This window comes from Lipotes vexillifer, unplaced genomic scaffold, assembly GCF_000442215.2.
Source record: "Lipotes vexillifer unplaced genomic scaffold, Lipotes_vexillifer_v1.1 scaffold584, whole genome shotgun sequence".
Lineage (NCBI taxonomy): Eukaryota > Metazoa > Chordata > Mammalia > Artiodactyla > Lipotidae > Lipotes > Lipotes vexillifer.
In genome coordinates, this window is record NW_006783036.1 from 1,385,588 (window position 1) to 1,408,384 (window position 22,797).

General features: G+C 39.9%; 1 protein-coding gene across 3 annotated transcripts in view; it reads right to left on the bottom strand.

Annotated features, from left to right (window-relative positions):
• MARK3 (microtubule affinity regulating kinase 3) overlaps window positions 1-22,797 on the bottom strand; it is a 105,321-nt gene that overhangs the window by 14,457 nt on the left and 68,067 nt on the right. For 2 of the 3 annotated variants that reach the window (XM_007455603.1, XM_007455604.1), the window contains exons 6-14: window positions 21,700-21,770; window positions 17,519-17,575; window positions 13,147-13,383; window positions 12,868-12,987; window positions 12,528-12,627; window positions 12,100-12,212; window positions 11,451-11,604; window positions 5,754-5,971; window positions 2,675-2,778 (exon numbers count right to left, since the gene is read on the bottom strand). In XM_007455603.1, coding sequence (XP_007455665.1) covers window positions 2,675-2,778; window positions 5,754-5,971; window positions 11,451-11,604; window positions 12,100-12,212; window positions 12,528-12,627; window positions 12,868-12,987; window positions 13,147-13,383; window positions 17,519-17,575; window positions 21,700-21,770 — 1,174 coding nt within the window. The remainder of the gene's footprint in view (window positions 1-2,674; window positions 2,779-5,753; window positions 5,972-11,450; window positions 11,605-12,099; window positions 12,213-12,527; window positions 12,628-12,867; window positions 12,988-13,146; window positions 13,384-17,518; window positions 17,576-21,699; window positions 21,771-22,797) is intronic. The other variant, XM_007455605.1, reaches the window with a different exon arrangement.

The following is a 22,797-nucleotide window of genomic DNA, read 5'->3' on the forward strand; positions in this document are numbered from 1 at the left end:
CCTATATCAGAACATTCTGATATGAAATTGGTTGCTGACTCAAAGCATACTCAGTGATTGGGCAAAAGCAAAATTAAAAATATAACCCAAAGATACATGTGTTAAATGTGATAAAACCTTCTTTGCTCATTTAGTTTTCATTAGCCACAATCATTCTCTTGTTGGAATTCTGTAAAAACACTCACATGTATAAGAAAAAAGTCCAACATATTGAAGGCTAAAATGGGAATTAATGTCCTTTCAGAAGTTAACATAGATCCAGGCATCCTGTACCTTACTAGTATTATAGTCAAGGAATAAGATATATATGGGAGAGGAAAAAGCAACGATCTGCCAAAGAAGTCATCTGCGCACAGAGAAGGCTCAGTGCATAATTATGACTCAAGCATCTATTTTAGGGGTGAGAAAGTTGTCACATTTAATGCCTTCTTTAACTGGAAGTAAAAAATATGACCACCAGTTTGGCACTCAAACCTCCAATATTTTCCCACAATTTTTCAATTCATTTGTAAGACAGAAAAAGAAAATCCAGATATTATGAAAATCATGGGCCCCAGCTTGTGTGGTTGGAGGCTCTGTCTGACTGAAGATAAAGACAACACTTTCAGAAGCAAAGCATTTAAAGCTGATGCTAACAGATGCCATTAGGCCCAGGTTGGTATATGGAGGAGGCAGCCCCACTGAGGAAGGCGTCTGCAGGTAGAACACAGACAGGTAATGACTCCAAAGAAATCAGAGTATTCCTAAAACTATTTCCAAAGAGTGAACTGAATAACTGTAGGGAAGGAGAATTAGAGGAGTAGATGCACACACAGAAACACAAATCAAGGGAGCAGACCTAGATCTTGGTCTTAACAGCCTTTTAAATAAAAGTCTGACTCTGTACCTCAGAGAATTGTATATTCTAAAGTTCAAAAGGAATCTGATAGAATAATTCAACAATTTAGAAGAATCTGTAAAAAGAAAGGTCATGAAACAACATTTTTCTAGTTCTATAGACTAATATCCATAACATATTAGAAACTTTTGGGAACTCCCTGGCGGTCCAGTGGTTCGGACTCAGCACTTTCACTGTGGGGAACCCAGGTTCAATCCCTGGTCAGGGAACTAAGATCCCATGAGGCCAAAAAAAAAAAAAAGAAGAAAGAAACTTCTAAGTCTTCTACTGATATCTCCTATTCAATCACTTCAAACTAGAAGAAATTGGATAGATTTGACAAAGTAACTGTAAGGAAAGAAAATTTACCAAAGAATAGACCACTATTAAAAAATAAATATACCAATCACTAATTTATAAGCTATCTAGCCCAGTTGTTCTACTCAAATTATTAATAGTTCTTAATCATACGAAAAAGACAATGTTAAAACAAGCACACACATAGGAATCAGAAGACAGAATATCAGGATGTAAATATTTCTAAAAATTCACTGAAAAATGAATGTAATCTCACAGAGTAAGCTTTTACCTTCATGTCAATTCAAACATAAGTGGTCTGTGGAAGAGGGAAATGATAAAATAGTCTGGTTTTAAGGATGAAAGAGGATAGAAGAATTTTTGCTTAGGTTGTTACAGAAGTTACTGATCAAACATTTCATTTGACTGATGAGATCTAAAGGAAACAGAAATCTTATAATGCAATTTCAGAAAGTAAATGTCAGAAAAAGAGGAAAAACAATTTTGATGCTACACATGAGAATGTGACATGACCAAGCAATGTTCAGAGAGGCCAGGGGACAATGAAAGATGATGTGAATTTATTTTATGGATTTCTACTCCAGAACTTTATCTGCTCACTTTGACCTTATCTCACCATTCTGAATTTAGTTTTATACTACTTTTCCAAAAAGAAAGAAGGAAAATCATGCCCGTTTGGGAAATTTGTTCTATATAGAATATATTTCACTACTCTACCAATCCAACTCCCCCCACCCACTTTTCCCTCTGCCCAAACTTAGCTCTACTCCATGGTTTCTGGGATGTACTTAATCCTACTTTTCTGACTCTTATTTCTTATTTTGAAACCCCAAGAAAATTGTTTGCATGCTCTAACTCCTTACTGATATATTACTTTGTTAGTATTTTAAATCATGCTTATCCAATGTATGACTGCCTCTCTACCAGATTAAAATCATTCAGAAGATTGCACTCTCCATTTCTCTGGGATACTCAGTGTGTCTCTTATAAGGTGAAGACTGTGTTACTACTTGTCCGCCATGCCCCTCTGACACACTGCTGACCTATGACTGAAGGCTCACCTGCCCCACCAGGTGCTCCACATCTTCCTGAGGTGTGGCTCCCTGTCTCAGGTCTTCATCCTTCCCCCTTCCGGCCTTGGTTCAAGTTATTCATGTGCACAAAATAATCTCCATTTCCCTGTTCATAATTCTACAATTAAACCATAGCTTACCATCTATTTCCTCTGGGAAAGCTCCCTGCTTAAACTCAACCCTTCCAATCATCATACACAGCTGGCCAGGAGGATAAGCTCTGGACAATGAGAGGAATTTGGAATTCTAGGATCTCACTAAAACTCTGCGTTCAAATTTAACTTACCATTAGTGAATACTTACCACTATTATTTGAATTTTGATTATAAAAACTGAGAAGCAAATATCATTCTTCCATTTCTCTTGGGAAAAACAAATTTTCTTGCAAACAGGTAAAATTTCATACCTGTTTTCTTTGCCATTATGAATTACTGAATGTCTATCAGCTGTAGTTCTTTCACTGCAAACATAAGTATTCCGCCGCGTCATTCCACCAGATGCTGTATTACTCTATTAAAAAAAAGGGCATTTTGGTCTTAAACTATTTAGTAAGTATAGTACAACAGGAAAAAAAACCCCACCTAATTTAAATAAACGTGAATACTCTTTAAATAAACCTACACTAAAATATCAACAGTACTGGCCACTAGATCAGAGAAGAAGATGAAGGCAGCAGCCTCCACCCTCCTTCCTAGCCTCCAATGTTTCTGCAATAATGAAAAATGGCTATGGTAAAGTGACTCTGAAAAGCTGGCTATAATAATCTACAGAGTAATAACTCATGGATTATTTAAAACAAATCAGACAGAGAGATCCACTATTTTTAAAAGGTAATACTTTCAAAGTAAAAAATTAAAAAGCAAGGATTATAAATATAAGGTAAATATACAAATAAAATAAAAATTAAAAAAATAAAAAAATAAAAATTAGGGTTAAAACTGTAAAACTATTAGGAAAAAACGTAAATCTACATGACCTTGGATTTGATGAGAGATTCAGATAAGACACACACACAAAAATATGAGTAACAAAAAGAAAAAAATAAACTGGACTTTATCAAAATTAGAAACTTTTGTGCATCAAAGAACACTATCAAGGATGTGAAAAGAGAACCTACAGAATAGGAGAAAATATTTGCAAATCCTATATTTGGTAAAGGTTTAATATCCAGAATATATAACGAACCCTTACAACTCAACCACAAGATGACAACCCAATTTAAAAATGGGCAAAGGACTTGAACAGACATTTTTCCAAAGAAGGCATACAAATGGCCAATAAACACATGAAAAGATGCTGAACATCACTGGTCATTTAGGAAATGCAAATCAAAACCACAATGAGGTACCACTTCACACACACCAGGATAGCTATAATGAAAAAAAAACAGAAAATAACAAGTATTGGCAAGGATGTGGAGAAACAGACTCAAATACGGCAGGTGCGGTACACAAACTTGTACACAAATGCTTACAGCAACATAATTTATAATAACCAAAAGATAGGAATGATCTAAATGTCCATCAACGAATAAGAAGGTAAACAAACTGTGGCATATAAAAAGGAATGAGTTCACCCAACAACTTGGATGAACCATGAAAATATTACGGTGAGTGAGAGAAGGCAGACACAAGAGGCTTGTATAAGTCCATTTATATGAAATCTCCAGAATAGGCAAACCTACTGGGAGAGAAAGCAGATTACTGGTTGCTGGGGGCTGGGGAAGAGAGGATTGGAGAGAGTGATTACTTAATGAGCACAGGGTGTTTTGAAGTGTTTCAGAACTAGAGAGAGGTAGAGGCTGCACAACACTGTGAATGTACTACATGCCACTGAATAGTATGCTTCAAATGGCTAATTATATGTCATGTGAATTTCACATCAATTTGTAAAAAGCTAATACTTTCAAAATTAAAAAGCAAGGAACAAAAGTCACAAGTAAAAACTTTTATCAGATAACAATTTTAAAACAAAGATAAAAGCAGCCACCTTTAATACAACATGAGCAGATCATGTATAGGGAAGCAGAAGACAAGTGGGAGAAAATGATAACAACATACTTCTTCCCTTTATAAATAATCATATATGAGTGGCTAATAATGCTTGGGATATCTTTCAAAAGTGGGGTGTGCAGATGAACAGAGTGAAGGAATGGAAGTTATGAAGGCAGGGAACAAAGTCTTTTTCTTCTTCTGGTAACTGTCAACAAAAATTGGAGGCTGAATTTAAATTGCAGGGCTATGGAATGATGATCCAATTTTACTGCATTAGGAAGCCAAATAAAAAACCTTTCCACACAGCGTTTACTCTGATAAAGCACAATGTCAAAGGATGGAACACACAAAACCTTCTGGGTTCCTTTATAAGCCCCTCCCCAAGAACTGGCCAAAGGGAGCAGCACAGATTCCACATGGGATCCTGAGTTTGGGGTTTCTTTAGGGGAGAGGAAAGGCTTTGTCACCGCTAACTTTTAGGGAAAAATGTGGTTACAGAATATCCTTAAAATCGTTCATTCTCTGAAAATTCTTTTTAAAATTACTTTTTGAGTCTTCCAGTTATAAAATAAATAAGTCCTGGGGATGCAATGTGCAGTACGGTGACTCTAGTGAACAATACTGTAGTGCATATTTGGAAGTTGTCAAGAGGGTAAATCTAAGAAGTTCTCATCACAAGAAAAAAATTTCTGTAACTGTGTATGGTGACGGATGTTAATTAGACTTAGAGATCATTTCACAATAAATACAAACATCAAATCATTAAAAAAATTACTTTTGGAGTGCTAAGAATAATAATCACTATGTTAGGTCAGAGAGAACACATTTCAATTCACAAAGAAGTTTTTGAAACTGAATAGATTCAATTTAACAAATACTACCTACTTCCTACGGAGATTTTGTTCAGGGCAGGGATTAAGAGGCGGATTCAGTTTAGCAGTATAATTTTAGACAATTACCTAACTTTTCTTCAATTTCTCCACCTTAACATTTAGCTAATACATGAAAAAGCACTCAGCATGGTCCCTGGCACATGGTAAGGACTCAGTTAACACTCTGTATCAATAGAGCCCTTTGAGATGCAGGGCAAACACCAAATCCCTGGCAGTCAGAGCTCACAGTGCCCTGTGCAGACTCCATCAGGTTTCTGTTTGCCATCACCTGTCTGCACTGTCCCCATTTGGTTTTATTCATTTCCTCTGTTAGATTATGATGTCTTTCCATATCTCAGCACCTGATACAGTCTGAAGTTTAGCAGATGTTTATGGAGTAACTAAAAACAGCCCTTGACATAAAGGATCTGATCACTCATTCAGTGGGATACGGCTCAACAAGAAATACGTGCAACAGAGCAAGTGATCCTTACAGGCTGAGACTGTGCCTGGTGGCCCAGTGGGTAGGGCTTTGTAGGCAGATGAACACACAGAAGCAAAATGTCTTATCATTTCAGTCCTACAACCCTAGCCTGCCCTACAGTCCGACAATACTTACACCGGGGACGGTGGAGCTCTTCTTGCGTTCAGGAATATCGGCCTTGTTGGGATTACTTGCACTCCCAAGCATGGGACTGGCTGGAGCAACTCCCTTTCCTCCAGCAGCACTGCCGCCTGGTTTCCGGGAGGGAACTCCATCTTCTCTGAGGTCGCCGTCTGCAGTGCTGGTCTGACTCCTTTTCGGATACGCCACAACTGAAGGAATAGCTGGTCCCGCTAAAATACAGAGTTCACTTTTGAAAAGTCAGAATATAGTTTTATGTTTTATCCTGTAAAAATGAACACTTTATAAGATGACCCAAGATTTCTATTCATCTGAGAGAATATAAGACAATAAAAATCTTCTAAGATGCTTCCCATTCATGTATAATGTCTTCCCTATGCAATGAATTCAATTTTATTTTATTTTTTAAAAATTACCTAACCACTTTTTAAAAAAGAAATAAATTTATTTATTTTTGGCTGTGTTGACTCTTCATTGCTGCACGTGGGCTTTCTCTAGTTGTGGTGAGCGGGGGCTGCTCTTCGTTGCGGTGTGTGGGCTTCTCATTGTGGTGGCTTGTCTTGTTGTAGAGCACAGCCTCTAGGTGCACGGACTTCAGTAGTTGTGGCTCACGAGCTCTGGAGCGCAGGCTCAGTACTTGTGCCGCATGGGCTTAGTTGCTCTGTGGCATGTGGGATCTTCCCAAACCCGTGTCCCCTGCATTGGCAGGCAGATTCTTTTTGTTGTTGTTGTTTATTCCTTTTTGCAGGCAGATTCTTAACTACTGTACCACCAGGGAAGTCCTGAATTCAATTTTAAAATTTCACTTATTAGTCCCTAACACTCTACTTTTTTAAAGTTTTTTTTTTTTTAAACTAATAAGCTTATATAGTTGTCTTTCTGAAACATGTTTACGGGGTGTTACTGGACAGATAAATAAACTAACTTGATGCATACACATCATGCAGAATGAACTGGTTCACCTGGTATCTATACATCTGAGTGAATTTCATCCTTTTTGTATAAGAGATGCTTTCACCTTTTGGAAAAGAACAGTACAGATTTACAGGCTCTTTCTTTTGAAGTTTTATCTTGCATCTTTTTTAAAGCACTCATAATCTTCTAGGTAAACGGGAATTTGAGTAGACAAGGAGAGGTAGTATAAGCAAAAGAAAGCATGTTTCTCATGGAAGTGACAGGGAGGACATGGGTGGATGTTCCCGGTCAGACCCCCTCCCAGGAGGAGGATGCCTAGGGACGCCCCAGGTGGGCAATTAACTGATGTCCTGCAGTAAATCACCTATAGACTCTGATGACACAGGAGATTCGGAGTTCAAAGAATTATGGATATGAACGAAATAACTAGTATATTCATTATATATGACGTCCAGTGGTAATCTTAAGGAACAGCACCAAATGCTAATCATTTATGGTAGAAAAGCCTTTATATTTTAGGTCTATTAAAAAATGGATGGGAGGGGGAAGAGGGAAGGGGAGGGAGGGACTAGCAGCTTGGGGTTAGTAGGTGCAAACTATTACATATAGAATGGATAAACAACCAGGTCTCACTGTATAGTACAGGGAATTATATTCAATATCCTGAGATAAACCATAATGGAAAAGAATATGAAAAAGAATGTATATATGTGTATAACTGAGTCACTCTGCTGTATAGTAGAAATTAAGACAACATTGTAAATCAACTATACTTCAACAGAAAAATAAATTATTAAAATAAATGGATGGTGTGGGGTACAGAAAAGCTACTTCTAGGACAAAAATCCAAATGGTAAATCTAGGGAATTCCCTGGTGGTCCAGTGGTTAGGACCCTGTGCTTTCACTGCTGAGGGCCCGGGTTCGATCCCTGGTTGGGGAGCTAAGATCCCACAAGCTGCGTGGTGTGGTAAATAAATAAATAAATAATGGTAACTCTATTTGGAACTGAATTAAAAGTAAACAAAGATTTGATTTATGGGAGAACAACAATCAAGTTCTCAGTTTGGCAATTTTAACATATAAAACAAAGAATCAACCAAGTATAGGGTGATACTACCCTTAATACTTCTCTTTCCTCTCAATATCATGATACATCTAATGACATTCTGAATCTTTAGGGTTACTACCAATTTGTTTTGAAACATTTATTATTGCTATTTAGAAAATTAAAAGTTTTTTTTTCATTTTAGGATTTGAGATTGTGCATGGAAACAGCTATTGATACAACCCACTGACCTCATTCATTCAGACTGCTCCTGTTTTACTTGCGCTGTGTGTTATGTGCGTGTGTATTCAGCTTTACACACTTTCATCACATATGCAGATTCATGGGATCACCACCAGTCAAGACGAAGAACAGTTCTATCTCAAGGACCTTGTGGGCGACCCTAACACAGTCACAGCCACCCATCTTCCACCTCAAGTCCCTTCCCTAAATCCTGGCCAACCGCCAATCTGTTCTCATCTCTGTAATTCCCTCATTTCAAGAATGTTATGTGAATGGAGTCAATGTAACCTTTTGAGATTGTCTCCCCCCACTCAGCATAATTCCCTTGAGATCTATCCAAATTGTTGTATTTATCAATAATTTGTTCCTTTTTTTTTTTTTTTTGCGGTACGGGGGCCTCTCACTGCTGTGGCCTCTCCCGTTGCGGAGCACAGGCTCTGGACGCGCAGGCTCAGTGGCCATGGCTCACGGGCTCAGCCACTCCGCAGCATATGGGATCCTCCCGGACCAGGGCACGAACCTGCGTCCCCTGCATCGGCAGGCGGACTCTCAACCACTGCGCCACCAGGGAAGCCCAATTTGTTCCTTTTTATTGCTGAGTAGTGCTCTGTGGTGTAGATATATCACGCAAAAATGTGATTTTTCTTCTTCTTTTTTTACTTTTGGGCCACACTGCACAGCTTGCAGGATCTTAGTTCCCTGACCAGGGCGTGAACCCGGGCCATGACAGTGAAAGTGCCTAGAGTCCTAATTAACCACTGGACCGCTGGGGAAATTCCCCAAAATATGATTTTTTTAAAAAAAAAATTTTTTTATTTAATTAATTAATTTATATATTTTGTATTTTATTTTAGGCTGCGCTGGGTCTTAGTTGTGGCTCCTGGGATCTTCGTTACAGCATGCAGGATCTTTTGTTGCGGCGTGCGGGCTGCAGAGCACATTGGCACGCAGGCACAAGCGCACCCTAGTTGAGGCACGTGGGCTCAGTTGTTGTAGCAGGTGGGCTTAGTTGCCCTGCAGCATGTGGGATCTTAGTTCCCCGACCAGGGATCAAACCCGAGTCCCCTGCACTGGAAGGCAGATTCTTTACTGCTGGACCACCAGGGAAGTCCCAGTTTCTTTTTTTTATATTTACACCTTTATTCCAATTGGAATCCAACCTTGTATAATATGTGAGAAATGGATGCAAATTTATTTTTTTCCCCTGATCACTACCAACCTCCCCAATACCACTGACTGGTTAACAGAACAGTTATTCTTCACTTTCTTTTCTTTTTCTTTTTTTAAATAAAAGAACCCCTTGAAAATCTGATGATCATCCTTCCTAGAAAAAAATGTACATACACACAGGGGGGTTCATACATGGGACCGAAATTAAGAAACACAAATAAAAATTAAGTTATGATTTTACAGAAGCAGGCAGATATAAATCATTGGCATCCAGAGGTAGGGAACAAGAGGAGAGATGAGATGGGGTGGGAGGGCAAGCTAAAAGTTGGTCTGTCTACAGGCTTGTCTGCCTTCACTTGGCACCAAGTGGATGTGCTTTACTAGATTTCATTATTTGGAACCTATCTCATTTTCAGCACTTAAATGAACAGTGCCAGAGGCATAATCAAATCTTTTTTTTTTGCTGACCACTATCTTCATCCCCAAAGAATGTGGAATTGGGTCAGTGATTTTCTATATACAGAATTTCTGGAAATATTCTTTTGTGAACTTCTTTTTAATATCAGAGGCTCCAAGAAAGAAGGATGATTATTATAAAAGCACTACTATAAGAGGTAATGGGCGGGTTAGTGGACACAGCCATAGGACCAGCGGCCAGGAATCCTGGGTCTGTCTCAGGCGTTCCCACTTCTATTTAACCTCAGAACACCTGGTGAGCTCTCTTGCCCTATTTCCTTATTGCTAATATGGGGGTTTGGTGAGCTCTTTTTAGCTCTAAAATTTTCTGAGCTGGGGAAAGGGACATGAGAAAACTCCACCACCAGGTTTCTTCCAGGATCTAGGAACAATTCCCTTTAAACTGGTTGATTTAGAGCAACACGTAGGCATTTTGCTAATTGCTCTGCAGTACACGGAAAACCCCTCCTTGTAAGCAACTAATATGAACACGAGAGACAGAGACCCAGATCAACACTTGGTTTACAAATGCCACCTGCACAAATCCTGGCATCAGACAGGTTCTGAGCTCTCAGTTATACCCTAGAAAATAGCAGACATATAGACAGTTTACTGACAGTGTCAGTACAATGTGCTGCTTTGGCCCAAACCACATAGAGAGGCAGCAGCAGCAGGGAGAGAAATGGAAACCAAAGTGTCATCACTTTTGGTACAAAACAAAGCTGCAGACACCTGGAATACTCTGTGCAATTCTAGTGCCACATCTCAAGGTGAAAGAATGGAGGTGGACAAAGTCCAGAGAAGGGAAATGAACTCAACAAAGAGATGAACGGGTGTTCCATGTGAGGATGTATTTTTAAAAGTTAGGACCAGGCCAACATAAATTCGGTTCCTGCACGCTGGAATTAAAGGAAATAATAATATGTGAATAAACACACACTTACTAGAGTCTCTGGATTCCAACAAATGGGGCTGGCTTGAAGGTAGAATAACTGTCAAGTTTGGTAAGCATATCCTTTAGGGTCTTAAGTCTCATGAAATATTCACTTCTATGGTGAAAACTTTTAAGAGTGAGGGTGGTTAGACACACCAACAGCTAGAGTGTGGCTGAGAAAGACACGGGTCAAAAATTTAAACCAATTAAGGCAAAACTGGGATAACAGGGCTGTGCTGTCCAATGTGGTAGCCACTGGCTGCACAGGTCTTTATAAATTTAACTGAGACAAAACTGAAAATCATTTCCACAGTTCAAGTGCTCAACAGTCACATGTGGCTAAGGCTTCTACCCAGCCAGGCCTTACTCAATAAAAGCCTACTGAGGGACTTCCCTGGTGGCACAGTGGTTAAGAATCCGCCTGCCAATGCAGGCAACATGGTTTCCATCCCTGGTCTGGGAAGATCCCACATGCTGTGGAGCAACTAAGCCCGTGCGCCATAACTACTGAGCCTGTGCCCTACAGCCTGCGAGTCACAACTACAGAAGCTTGTGCTCCTAGAGCCCGTGCTCCGCAACAAAGAGAAGCCACCACAATGAGAAGCCCGTGCACCGCGACGAAGAGTAGCCCCCACTCAATGCAACTAGACAAAGCCCGCGCGCAACAACGAAGACCCAACGCAGCCATAAATAAATAAATTAAAAAAAAAAAAAAAAAAAAAAGCTTACTGAGTGTACCAAGGAGATCAGAGCCTTGAGATAAATATGCCAGAACCTGCAGGACTACTCTGAAAGAAATGTCAAGAAGGGAAATCAAGCAAATCCGACCCCAGTAGTCCATAAGCAAAAGGATGCTTCCCAGTGTTAGGAGGCCTCTTGGTTAACGGGAGACTCTGAGAGAACACACTGGAATGGTCTCAAACTTACCATGGTCACTGTACCGCCTCTGCTTCTGGCTTGAAGAAACACTTCTCTGGACTTTGTGGTGAGGAGACTGGCCAGTACTGTTGTTGAGGTCACTGCTTGGCCTAACCTTAGCAAGTGAAAGATTGCTGCTAGAACTGGAATCACTAGCATCCAGCTAAGAGAAAATGAGAAAAACAGAGCAAACCACAACACGAGCCCAAATGGTTTATTATGAAACTAAACTTACAATACACAAACCTCTCATAAGTAGTTCACTGAGAGAGAAGAATCAGTGTACAAAAATGACAACCCTAAACTCAGGCGAAAGTATTTTTCTGATTGCTGGAAAAACTCACACAAGGATAAATATTTATGTTCTTCTTTCCAGGCTTTTTCAAAAAACTTAAAACAGTCTATTTATTTCAGCTGATACTTTACATTATTTAAAAACTACTGACGACTATAGGTTAACTTAATGGAAGCCAAATTATTAAAGGTTATTATCTTAAAGTTAAAATAGCATCTCAGAATAGTCATAGGACTTAGATTAGTTATTTGAAGGTAAATTTAAAAATATTATCAAATGTTATACACACTAAAAAAAACTAAGTTTACATGAGCTAATAATTCACAAAAAGGATATTGTAGGTTTTTATCTGATTATTCTTACCTCTGAAGATTTTCTCCCCAACAACAAGTATGTAGCTGTGATTTCATCATATTTCATCTTACTAAGAGATTCTTGAATTTCGTCTTGTGAATATCCCATTCCCACCATAATATCTAAAAGAAGGGTATAATATAGTTTATGTGTTTCGTTTGGTTAAGAAATCATTATGTTACAGGGTAAAATAATTTCCTTTATTTGACCCAAAAGATCACATATTTTCTAACATAAACGGGCAGTTGGCTTATTTCTGAGTTACTGAGTGCTATTACAGGAAACTGCAGATAAGTTCCTAAATATGACAAAACATATAAGCTGATTCATGTAACTTATACTTAACTTCCCATTATCCTCATTTTAGGCATACACATATGAATCAAAACAAATATGTTACTTGTACACACACCAACATGCAGGCACAGAATAATTACCTATTCTTTTCTGGTCTGAGATGTCCAGTTCTGGTTCAACAAATGGTTTTAGTTCATCTTCCTCATGCCCTGCATTGATCCACCTGTCCTTCATGATTTGCTGAAAGGTGAACTGTTCATTAGCAGCATAAAATGAAACATTCTGATAATCACAGTATTTAGGAAAGTTTATTTTCAACATTTCATCGATTATGGCTCAAAGGATAACTTTTAAAAAATGTCTCAATGTTACTTAAAAAACCCCAGGATAGTATTCAATACGTCATACAAACCAAGCAAAGTTCTAAAAATACTTTAAAGACGCTCCAAAGTTGTTCCTTATTTCCACTTATGAGATTACCTCTAGAGTGCCTCGTTTTATTGGATTTAGCACCAGGAAACGTTTGAGAAGGTTTTCACAGTCTGTGGACATGTAGAAAGGGATTCTGTATTTCCCTCTTAATACTCTCTCTCTCAGTTCCTTTGGGGAGGCAGAGAGGAAAGAAAACTAGTGAGTCAACTTTTAGGTTAAAAAAGAACTCAAAGAACCCCACTGAAACAACATTAACACATTAACTCTTATCATTTTATAAAATCCTTTTAGCTTTCTGAAGAACATGGATGCAACCACTTCCTATACCTTTAGGTTCTGTCCATCAAAGGGGAGTGACCCGCTGACTAGAGTGTAAAGAATGACGCCGAGGCTCCACACGTCCACTTCCGGCCCGTCGTATTTCTTGCCCTGGAAGAGCTCTGGGGCTGCATATGGAGGACTGCCACAAAACGTATCCAGTTTACTGCCAACAGTAAATTCATTGCTAAAACCAAAGTCAGCTATTTTAATGTTCATATCAGCATCTAACAATAGATTTTCAGCCTAGAGGGAAAACACCAAGACAAAAATGAAATTTAACCAAAATATAATCAGAACTGTGATAGAATCAGGCATTTCACAAAAGCTTTTTGTAATGATGTAAAGTTAATATATCCTAATGAATAAGAAAACATTCTTTCTAGAGAAAAAAAATAGGAGCTAAATCAGAATTCCTAATTTTTCAGCATTAAGAACCAGTAACAGATATGAGGTGTAGTCATCCCTCAGTCTTCTTAGGGGACTGGTTCTAGGACCCCCTGTGGATACCATAATCCATCATCATACAAAACAGTATAGTACAGCCAGCCACAGATGCAGAACCCGGGGATATGGAGGCCCGACTGTAAAGACTGATTCTAGCACTAATTATACAGCAAATGTCCACGATCAATAAAATCTTTAAAGAGCTTTTTAAGAATAAGGGGCTTTTAAAAAATAGATACTTGCTTTAGGTGGATAGCCACATTTCATAAACACTGCTAAGTAAGCTGTATAGTGGCTACTATTGAGGAGGGAGCATCCTAAACTTCATTCAAGGTAGAGATCACAGTCTTTTCCACTTGTTTCAACAAACATTTACCACATGGCAATTACACACCAGGTGTTATATTAGTGTCTGGATATATAGACAGACAGGGTCCTGCCCTCAAAAAGCTAACAATTTAGAAAAATAAGCAGCTACACTCTTGGCCCTAACTGCTGTGACAGAGAAGTGGGGAGTCATGGGCCCAGCACTGAAAGGTATGGTACGGCTTCCTAGAGGGGGTGAAACTAAAACCGCTGCCTGGAAGATTAGTTGATAGTAGTGGGTGTGTTAACGGGAAGTATTTCAAGCAGAATAAACAGTATGAAAACCCTGCTGAGACAGAACATGTTTTCCTCAAGAAACTGAAAGGCAGTGTGTGGTAGGGAGATGCAGAGAGACACAGCTGGGGATGTGGCCATGCCTGAATTACAAAGGGCCAGCCGAGTGACTTGTAGTCAGGAAGTTTGGGTTTGTAACCTAAGGGCAACAGGAAGCCACTGAAAAAGTCATTCAAGCGGGAAATGACAATCCGTGGGCCTCTCACTGTTGTGGCCTCTCCCGTTGCGGAGCACAGGCTCCGGACGTGCAGGCTCAGCGGCCTTGGCTCACGGGCCCAGCTGCTCCACGGCATGTGGGATCTTCCTGAACCGGGGCACGAACCCACGTCCCCTGCATCGGCAGGCGGACTCTCAACCACTGCGCCACCAGGGAAGCCCGGGAAATGACAATCTTATTTGTGTTTTTAAAGGACCATTCTGGTTACAATGTAGGAAACAGACATGGAAGAAAGGCGCAAAATTGGAAGCAGGGAAGACCAGGCAAGAGGCTAGTGTAGTAATCAGGTACGAGATATGCTGGTGGTCTGGACTAGGTGAGTGTGAGTGGGGATAGAAAAGAGTGAGCTCAAGTGATACTCAGGAAACAGCAGCAAAAAGACCTGGGGTCTGAGTGGACGGCAGAGTAAAGGAGAGAGAGGCACCTGAAGGACAGTCACCACAATGAGAAATAAAAATTCAAGTTTAGGAAGGAAGAGTTTAGGTGTTGAACTTGCTGAACCCGAGCTACCTGAGGGATGCTGAGGTGAAGGTGTCCTTTTGACAGCTGGACACTAAATCCTAGAAGAAAGCTCTGGCTGCAGGAATGGATCTGTGGGGGTCATCAACATATAGGTGGCCACTGCAGCTACTGGAGTGGATGTGAATGCAGCAAGGGTGGGTGAGCAGAGAACAAGCAAATTGATAACAGTTATGTGAGGAGAGAGAATAAGTGAATATCAAGTTAAGAGAGAATCTAAACAATGTTTAGAGAAATACAGCTGTGAAGGTGAAGAGGAAAAAAAGGGTGTACCAGGAAGGAGAATTGGGGTGGGGAGGTTTTTTGATAAAAGAGGGTATAAACTTGAGCATGTTTTTATACATGCTGCTAGTGACACGCCAGCAGAGAGAGGGCAGATGAAGAAGGGAGAGATGGGAGGAAACAGAGTGAAGCAGCCCCTGGAGGGACACAGGACCCAGAACACAGAGTGAGGGTCAGCAGAGGCACCCCGCTGTCCTGTAACAAGAGGGAAATTCTGAAAGGTTAAGGGTGGATGCAGGTGCAGCTGGGAAAGAAGGAGTTTCTGCCTGGTGTTTCTATTTTCTCTGTGAAATAGGAAACCTTACCCTATGCCAGGAGTGTGGGCAGAGGTGGAGAACCGAGAAGTAGGTCTCATTTAAATACCGCTGCTGTTAACAGGAGAGAATGCTGACTAGAAAAACAGAAAAGGATGCCAGGCAGCACTGAGGACACTGTCCAGGTGAGCGCGTGCATTTCTGGAGGCCCCCATCTGTTTGGTGGTAGGATGATTTTTCTCCAGAGACCAACTATGAACTGCCTTAAATGTAAAATATATCTTAGGATTTTTTTTTTTTAATTTAATAACACAGTCTAATCTACGCGTCCTTTGTGTCATGAGCACTGGGAGAACTGAGCACACACAAGGAAAGTGTATAATAGTAAGGGCACTGTGACTCACCTTGAGGTCTCTGTGGACGATCCGCTTTTGGTGGCAGTACTGGACTGCAGACACTATCTGGACAGGAGAGATGCAAGGTTATTAGTCATCGCAGGTGCAGACTACTCAGTGAGCACTCACTTCAATGTCTGTGTGGATCTCTAAATATAATTTTCTCATGCTTTGAACTTTTCAATTTGGAGACATTGAGAGTGAGTGCAAGAAGAGCTAAGTGAGGCTGTTCTGTTCTTTCTAATTTTAACTAGAAAGTCTCTTCTTGAGCCCTGCCCCGCCCCGAATCAGAAGGCTCTGGTGCAACTTCCGCATTGACAATCTTATTTGTGTTTTTAAAGGACCATTCTGGTTACAATGTAGGAAACAGACATGGAAGAAAGGCGCAAAATTGGAAGCAGGGAAGACCAGGCAAGAGGCTAGTGTAGTAATCAGGTACGAGATATGCTGGTGGTCTGGACTAGGTGAGTGTGAGTGGGGATAGAAAAGAGTGAGCTCAAGTGATACTCAGGAAACAGCAGCAAAAAGACCTGGGGTCTGAGTGGACGGCAGAGTAAAGGAGAGAGAGGCACCTGAAGGACAGTCACCACAATGAGAAATAAAAATTCAAGTTTAGGAAGGAAGAGTTTAGGTGTTGAACTTGCTGAACCCGAGCTACCTGAGGGATGCTGAGGTGAAGGTGTCCTTTTGACAGCTGGACACTAAATCCTAGAAGAAAGCTCTGGCTGCAGGAATGGATCTGTGGGGGTCATCAACATATAGGTGGCCACTGCAGCTACTGGAGTGGATGTGAATGCAGCAAGGGTGGGTGAGCAGAGAACAAGCAAATTGATAACAGTTATGTGAGGAGAGAGAATAAGTGAATATCAAGTTAAGAGAGAATCTAAACAATGTTTAGAGAAATACAGCTGTGAAGGTGAAGAGGAAAAAAAGGGTGTACCAGGAAGGAGAATTGGGGTGGGGAGGTTTTTTGATAAAAGAGGGTATAAACTTGAGCATGTTTTTATACATGCTGCTAGTGACACGCCAGCAGAGAGAGGGCAGATGAAGAAGGGAGAGATGGGAGGAAACAGAGTGAAGCAGCCCCTGGAGGGACACAGGACCCAGAACACAGAGTGAGGGTCAGCAGAGGCACCCCGCTGTCCTGTAACAAGAGGGAAATTCTGAAAGGTTAAGGGTGGATGCAGGTGCAGCTGGGAAAGAAGGAGTTTCTGCCTGGTGTTTCTATTTTCTCTGTGAAATAGGAAACCTTACCCTATGCCAGGAGTGTGGGCAGAGGTGGAGAACCGAGAAGTAGGTCTCATTTAAATACCGCTGCTGTTAACAGGAGAGAATGCTGACTAGAAAAACAGAAAAGGATGCCAGGCAGCACTGAGGACACTGTCCAGGTGAGCGCGTGCATTTCTGGAGGCCCCCATCTGTTTGGTGGTAGGATGATTTTTCTCCAGAGACCAACTATGAACTGCCTTAAATGTAAAATATATCTTAGGATTTTTTTTTTTTAATTTAATAACACAGTCTAATCTACGCGTCCTTTGTGTCATGAGCACTGGGAGAACTGAGCACACACAAGGAAAGTGTATAATAGTAAGGGCACTGTGACTCACCTTGAGGTCTCTGTGGACGATCCGCTTTTGGTGGCAGTACTGGACTGCAGACACTATCTGGACAGGAGAGATGCAAGGTTATTAGTCATCGCAGGTGCAGACTACTCAGTGAGCACTCACTTCAATGTCTGTGTGGATCTCTAAATATAATTTTCTCATGCTTTGAACTTTTCAATTTGGAGACATTGAGAGTGAGTGCAAGAAGAGCTAAGTGAGGCTGTTCTGTTCTTTCTAATTTTAACTAGAAAGTCTCTTCTTGAGCCCTGCCCCGCCCCGAATCAGAAGGCTCTGGTGCAACTTCCGCATGCCCACATCTTCAACTCAAAACCAAGCCGGCAGTTACGGACTATCCGACTATCCGCGCTGGGTGTTTATCCAGGTTGGTTCTCCCCAGCCAGTCCCTACAACACTCTCTTCCTTTTGGCTAATGTAGGTTCAAGAACAGCAAAAATGACTTCACTTCTCTGAGGACCAGTTTCCTCTTCCTTAAAATGGAAGGATGAATGTTGTAATGTATGTGAACTACCAACTATGAAAACTATTATGTGCTTTATCAATAAGAATCCCTCCTACTCTCAGCAAATGATATGCTTTCATTTAGTCAACTTTTGATTACTCCTGTGATTAGCGCTGCTATTATTATTATTTTTTTGGCTGCACTGTGCAGCCTGTAGGATCTTAGTTCCCCAAGCAGGGATTGAATCTGGGCCCTCGGCAGTGAAAGTGCAGAGTCCCAAACACTGGACTGCCAGGGAATTCCCTGATTGGCACTGTTAAATAACTGCTCTACTGAAATTTCACACTAGCAATTTTTAAGTCTCCTTGTCTAATTATAAAACTTTTATAACCTTATTATAAAAACTTTAGGAAATACAGAAAAGTACATACAAGAATATGCTTTTATAACCAGCAAATAGAGATGACATTTTCTGTTATTCTGGTGCATTTGCCTCTAGTCTCTACTTTGGTATTACATATGTGTATTTAAATATATATGATTACACATCTACAAAACTGGTGTTATAATAAAAATACTGCTTGTTTCTCCAAATCATCATCAACTTTGTTGTAAGCAACATGCATGTAACTGCACTGGACACAAAAACTCAGAGAGGCCTGTTCTATTGGTTGCCATTTTGGTTCAGAATAAGCAGCAAGGATAAGCTGGGCTGGGGTTAGGGTGGGAATGATGCCAAAATCAAGGCTTCACTAAGCAGCTTCATACTTTATAAAGTGCATATGCAGAAGACCAGCCCACTCATAATCAACTAAAGGTACACAAATTCCAATGCCAAAATATCAGTTTTAAGAGCATCTGTTAACAATTACGCCGTTCTATATTCTGTCAGCATGAAAACTGGGAAAGTGAAATATCGATAGATTTGTTTCCCTCAAAGTAACAGGTTTATTGCCTAGGAAGGACATAAACCTATCTTACTTCTGCCTGATCAAATTTTCCCTGTTCCCCCCAACCCAGTCTCCATATTGAGATTTCTCTCATAGGTTATTTTCAAATTCTGCTTCCGAACCAGATTTGACAATGTCCTACCCTTTCTCAAAGAGAATTTCTCTTCTTTTACCTCCAAACAGCTCAAAGCTAACCTGATGCCACAATAACCTGAAAGTACTCAACTTTCAATTATTGCTTTTTTGCTTTCTGCTTTTAAGGTAAAAGCAGTTATTTCCAAAGAAGGCTGACAACCCAGATGTTTCCCCAGTGAAATAAGAATGCACGCCTAATTCACTTCCAGCAACACATGAAAGAACAGAGGCAGCAAGACCAGCAACCCGCCCAGAAAGAGCTGAGGAAAGAAGACGGAGCCAGGAACCTCTTCTCTCTCTTTGAAAAGAATGAGAGCTCAGCCAGCATAAATTAAAACAGCATAAACAGTAACAAGGATGAGAGTGGGGAAGGAAATGGGAAGAGGAAAAGCCATCTGCTGATGAATATGGAAAGAAGGGCCTATTTTTGACAGAAAACAGATCAAGCATAGTGTACTCTTGTGTGTGGCATACCTTTCTCTTTGTAATAAATAGGAAAACTTTTTATTTCATCAAAGTAATAATGACATAAACTTTTGGAAGGCATGGCAATTAGAAACAGAGAAAAGTGGAAGCACCAATACGCCTGATCCTCCAGGTTTAGTAAGTGGACCTGAGGAAATACTACTGCAGGAGAAAAGATTACATTAATTCTGAGCACTGTAAACCAAGCCAGCAACTGTACAAGTACATAAACTCTCTTTCCTGGATCAACTAACAGGTCCCTCAAATAATGCTTCAGAATTTCTGCAGGAAATTAAGATAAGAAGATGTGTGATAAATGTCCAAGTATCCCTGACAAGTCAGACCCCACCTGGGGGATGGGCGGAGATGGAAGAAGAGAGGACAGGTCTAAGCACTGAACTGCTTCCCTGGAGAAAGTCCAGGCTCAAACCTGCTGCTGCCGGCTGGCAAGAGCCTTTTCCTCACAGTCAATAAATGATATTTGCATAAACATTTGCAAGTCAGATAGATTCATGCGAGTGGGAAGGAATTTCAGTTTTATGAGGCAAAAAAATCTTGACTTTTAGGTGGCCAATTTATAAAAATTAAGAGTACAGTTATGGAAAGGGCCAAACAGACTTGTTTTGTAATAAAGAGAAATTTGAGCTTCCTTCCGTAGACCACAGGATAAAATGGTATCAGAACTGGAAAGGATTTCAGAATTAATCAAGTATAACTTCCTCTTTTTATAGCTAGAAAAACTGAGGATCAGAGAATTTAAATGATGGCCAAAGTCAATTTCAACTTTGATATTTAACAGGTCTTAATTCAAAGTACCATTAGTACTTTTAAATCAAATTAAAGTTAAGCAACAGCAAAAGTTAAGAAAGTTATTTGTAAGTCCTTAACTGTAAACACTAGACTAAGAAATCAAAAGAGGCAACTGTTAAGAGAAATCTTGAAAATTGGTTAAACTTGCCTTTCTAAATACTGTGAAACCCGTAAAGACTCCTATCTATACTTCTACCTTAACCTTAACAACCTTAAATGTTAATAAAACAAACATTTAAAGGTTCTGAGAGAAATGAGGCTATACTGCCATTTAAATACAGAACTTAAAACTATGGGAGAACAGTGTTAATTTAGAAGTAATAAAGTACCTGCTCCTTCCTTTAATCTAAATCAGGGGTGGGCAAATTATGGTCTGTAGGCTCAATCTGGCCCACCACTTGTTTTTGCAAATAAAGTATCATTGGGACACAATCATATGAGTGTATTTATTCACATATTGTCTAAGCTGCTTCTGTGCTACTACAGCAGAGTTAAACAGCTGCAACAGACTGTATGGCCTACAAATATTTACTATCTGGCACTTTACAGAAAGAGTTTGCTGATTCCTAATCTAAGTAAGACCACATCATAATGATTAAGAATTTTAGTCCTGCAGTCAGAGGACCTGCCTCTGACTCAGTGGTAGGTTTGCCAGTCATCAAATTTTGGGCAAATTATTTAGTCTTCCTGTGCCTCAGTTTCCTTATCTTTAGCAAATGGGCATAATACTCTTTACTCACAAGGCTGCTCCAAGATTTACATTAATGTAGGTAAAACACTTATCCCAATATTTAGCAGGTAATGATCAATCAATAAATAGTAATTGTTATTAGAGAGTTAAGTCACCCTTATGCTTAAAACCTATTTATTAAAATGAGTGTCTCTTTAAGGCCATGGGGTAAAGCAAGCAAAAAGGTAAGCCATTAATTCACAGGTTAAGTTCTGTTTGGTTTTGGCTTATATAAGACAAAACTAATGATGAATTTTGGGATTGTGCCACTTCTTGCTAAAAACTTGGGAATGGTTTTCTTTAATGCAATCTCAAGTGTTTGCAAGGCTCTTGTTTTTTAAGGCTCAACTGTCAAAAAACTAAGGTTAAGAGTGGGACTAAAAAAACCCACAAGAGTGGGACTAAAATTTCAATTACAAAGCTAGAACTAGAACACATGGTTGCCTCTAGCACAGTGCCTTAGGCATGAAAGCACTTAATAAATTAATAAATTTTTGTTGTGTTGAACTGAATGGCCAAACCCTGATCCATTCTATGGGCCTTATGACATTTATACAGACAAACACTTGTTTGCTTTAGGGTTTAAGCAAGAAAACATATTAAATCAATAAATTAAAGGTGTAGCAATCCATACCTGTCTAAATTTAGCTCTTGCTTCTTTTTCCTTCATTCTTCCATGTGCAACCAAATAGTCAAACACTTCACCTATAATTGAGAGAAATAAAAGTAAGCAGAAGTCCTACTTCTGAGCATTAACTTTCCCATAAACTGAAAATGTTTCACTTTTAGCAACGCTCTAATATTAATTTTTTAAATTTTATTTATTTATTTTGCGGTACGCGGGCCTCTCACTGTTGTGACCTCTCCTGCTGCGGAGCACAGGCTCCAGACACGCAGGCTCAGCGGCCACAGCTCACGGGCCCAGCCGCTCCACGGCATGTGGGATCTTCCCAGACCGGGGCACGAACCCGTGTCCCCTGCATCGGCAGGCGGACTCTCAACCACTGCGCCACCAGGGAAGCCCGCTCTAATTTTAATTTTTAAAATATAGATATGAGGATAAACAGAAATATGTGGAATCTGAACTAACTTAGCCTTAACAATAGGCAAAGTTTATAGATAAAATCTTTTAAGCTAAAGATAAGCCTTAACATTAAATTCTCATATGTTTAAATTATAAAACTTTTATTTTAAAGGTTATGTTTCCAGTATGCTTTAATAAAAACTTGGCAATGAAAAGTGAAAGTTAAAATGGTTAAGTGATTTGTGTTAAAAGAAGATGTCTTCACTACAGGACCATGACAAAAAAGCATTTCCTGAATATACTCATTCATTCAACAAATAATTATTGAGTGTCTACTAACTGCTGAGAACCGTTCTAGGCTCTGGGGAAACATAGCAGTGAACAATGCAAAGTCCTTTTCCTCATGGAGTTTACACTCTAGGAGGGGGTAGACAGATAATAAACAAACAAATGGAATATACAGTATATAAGATGATAAAAAGTACTGTGGAGAAAAGTCAGGGGAAAGAAACAGGAAGTGTGTTTGTGTGTGTAAGCATTGTGCTGACTACTGTGAGGGAGTGGACACTAGTTATCTGGGAGAAAGATTCTAGACAGAGACAAGAGCAAGGAGGCCACGAGGCTGGAGAAGCGTGAACAAGGGAAAAGGGAGGTAGTGAACGAGCACAGAGATGGTAGGAGAAGCGAGATCAAGAAGAGTCCTGTGGG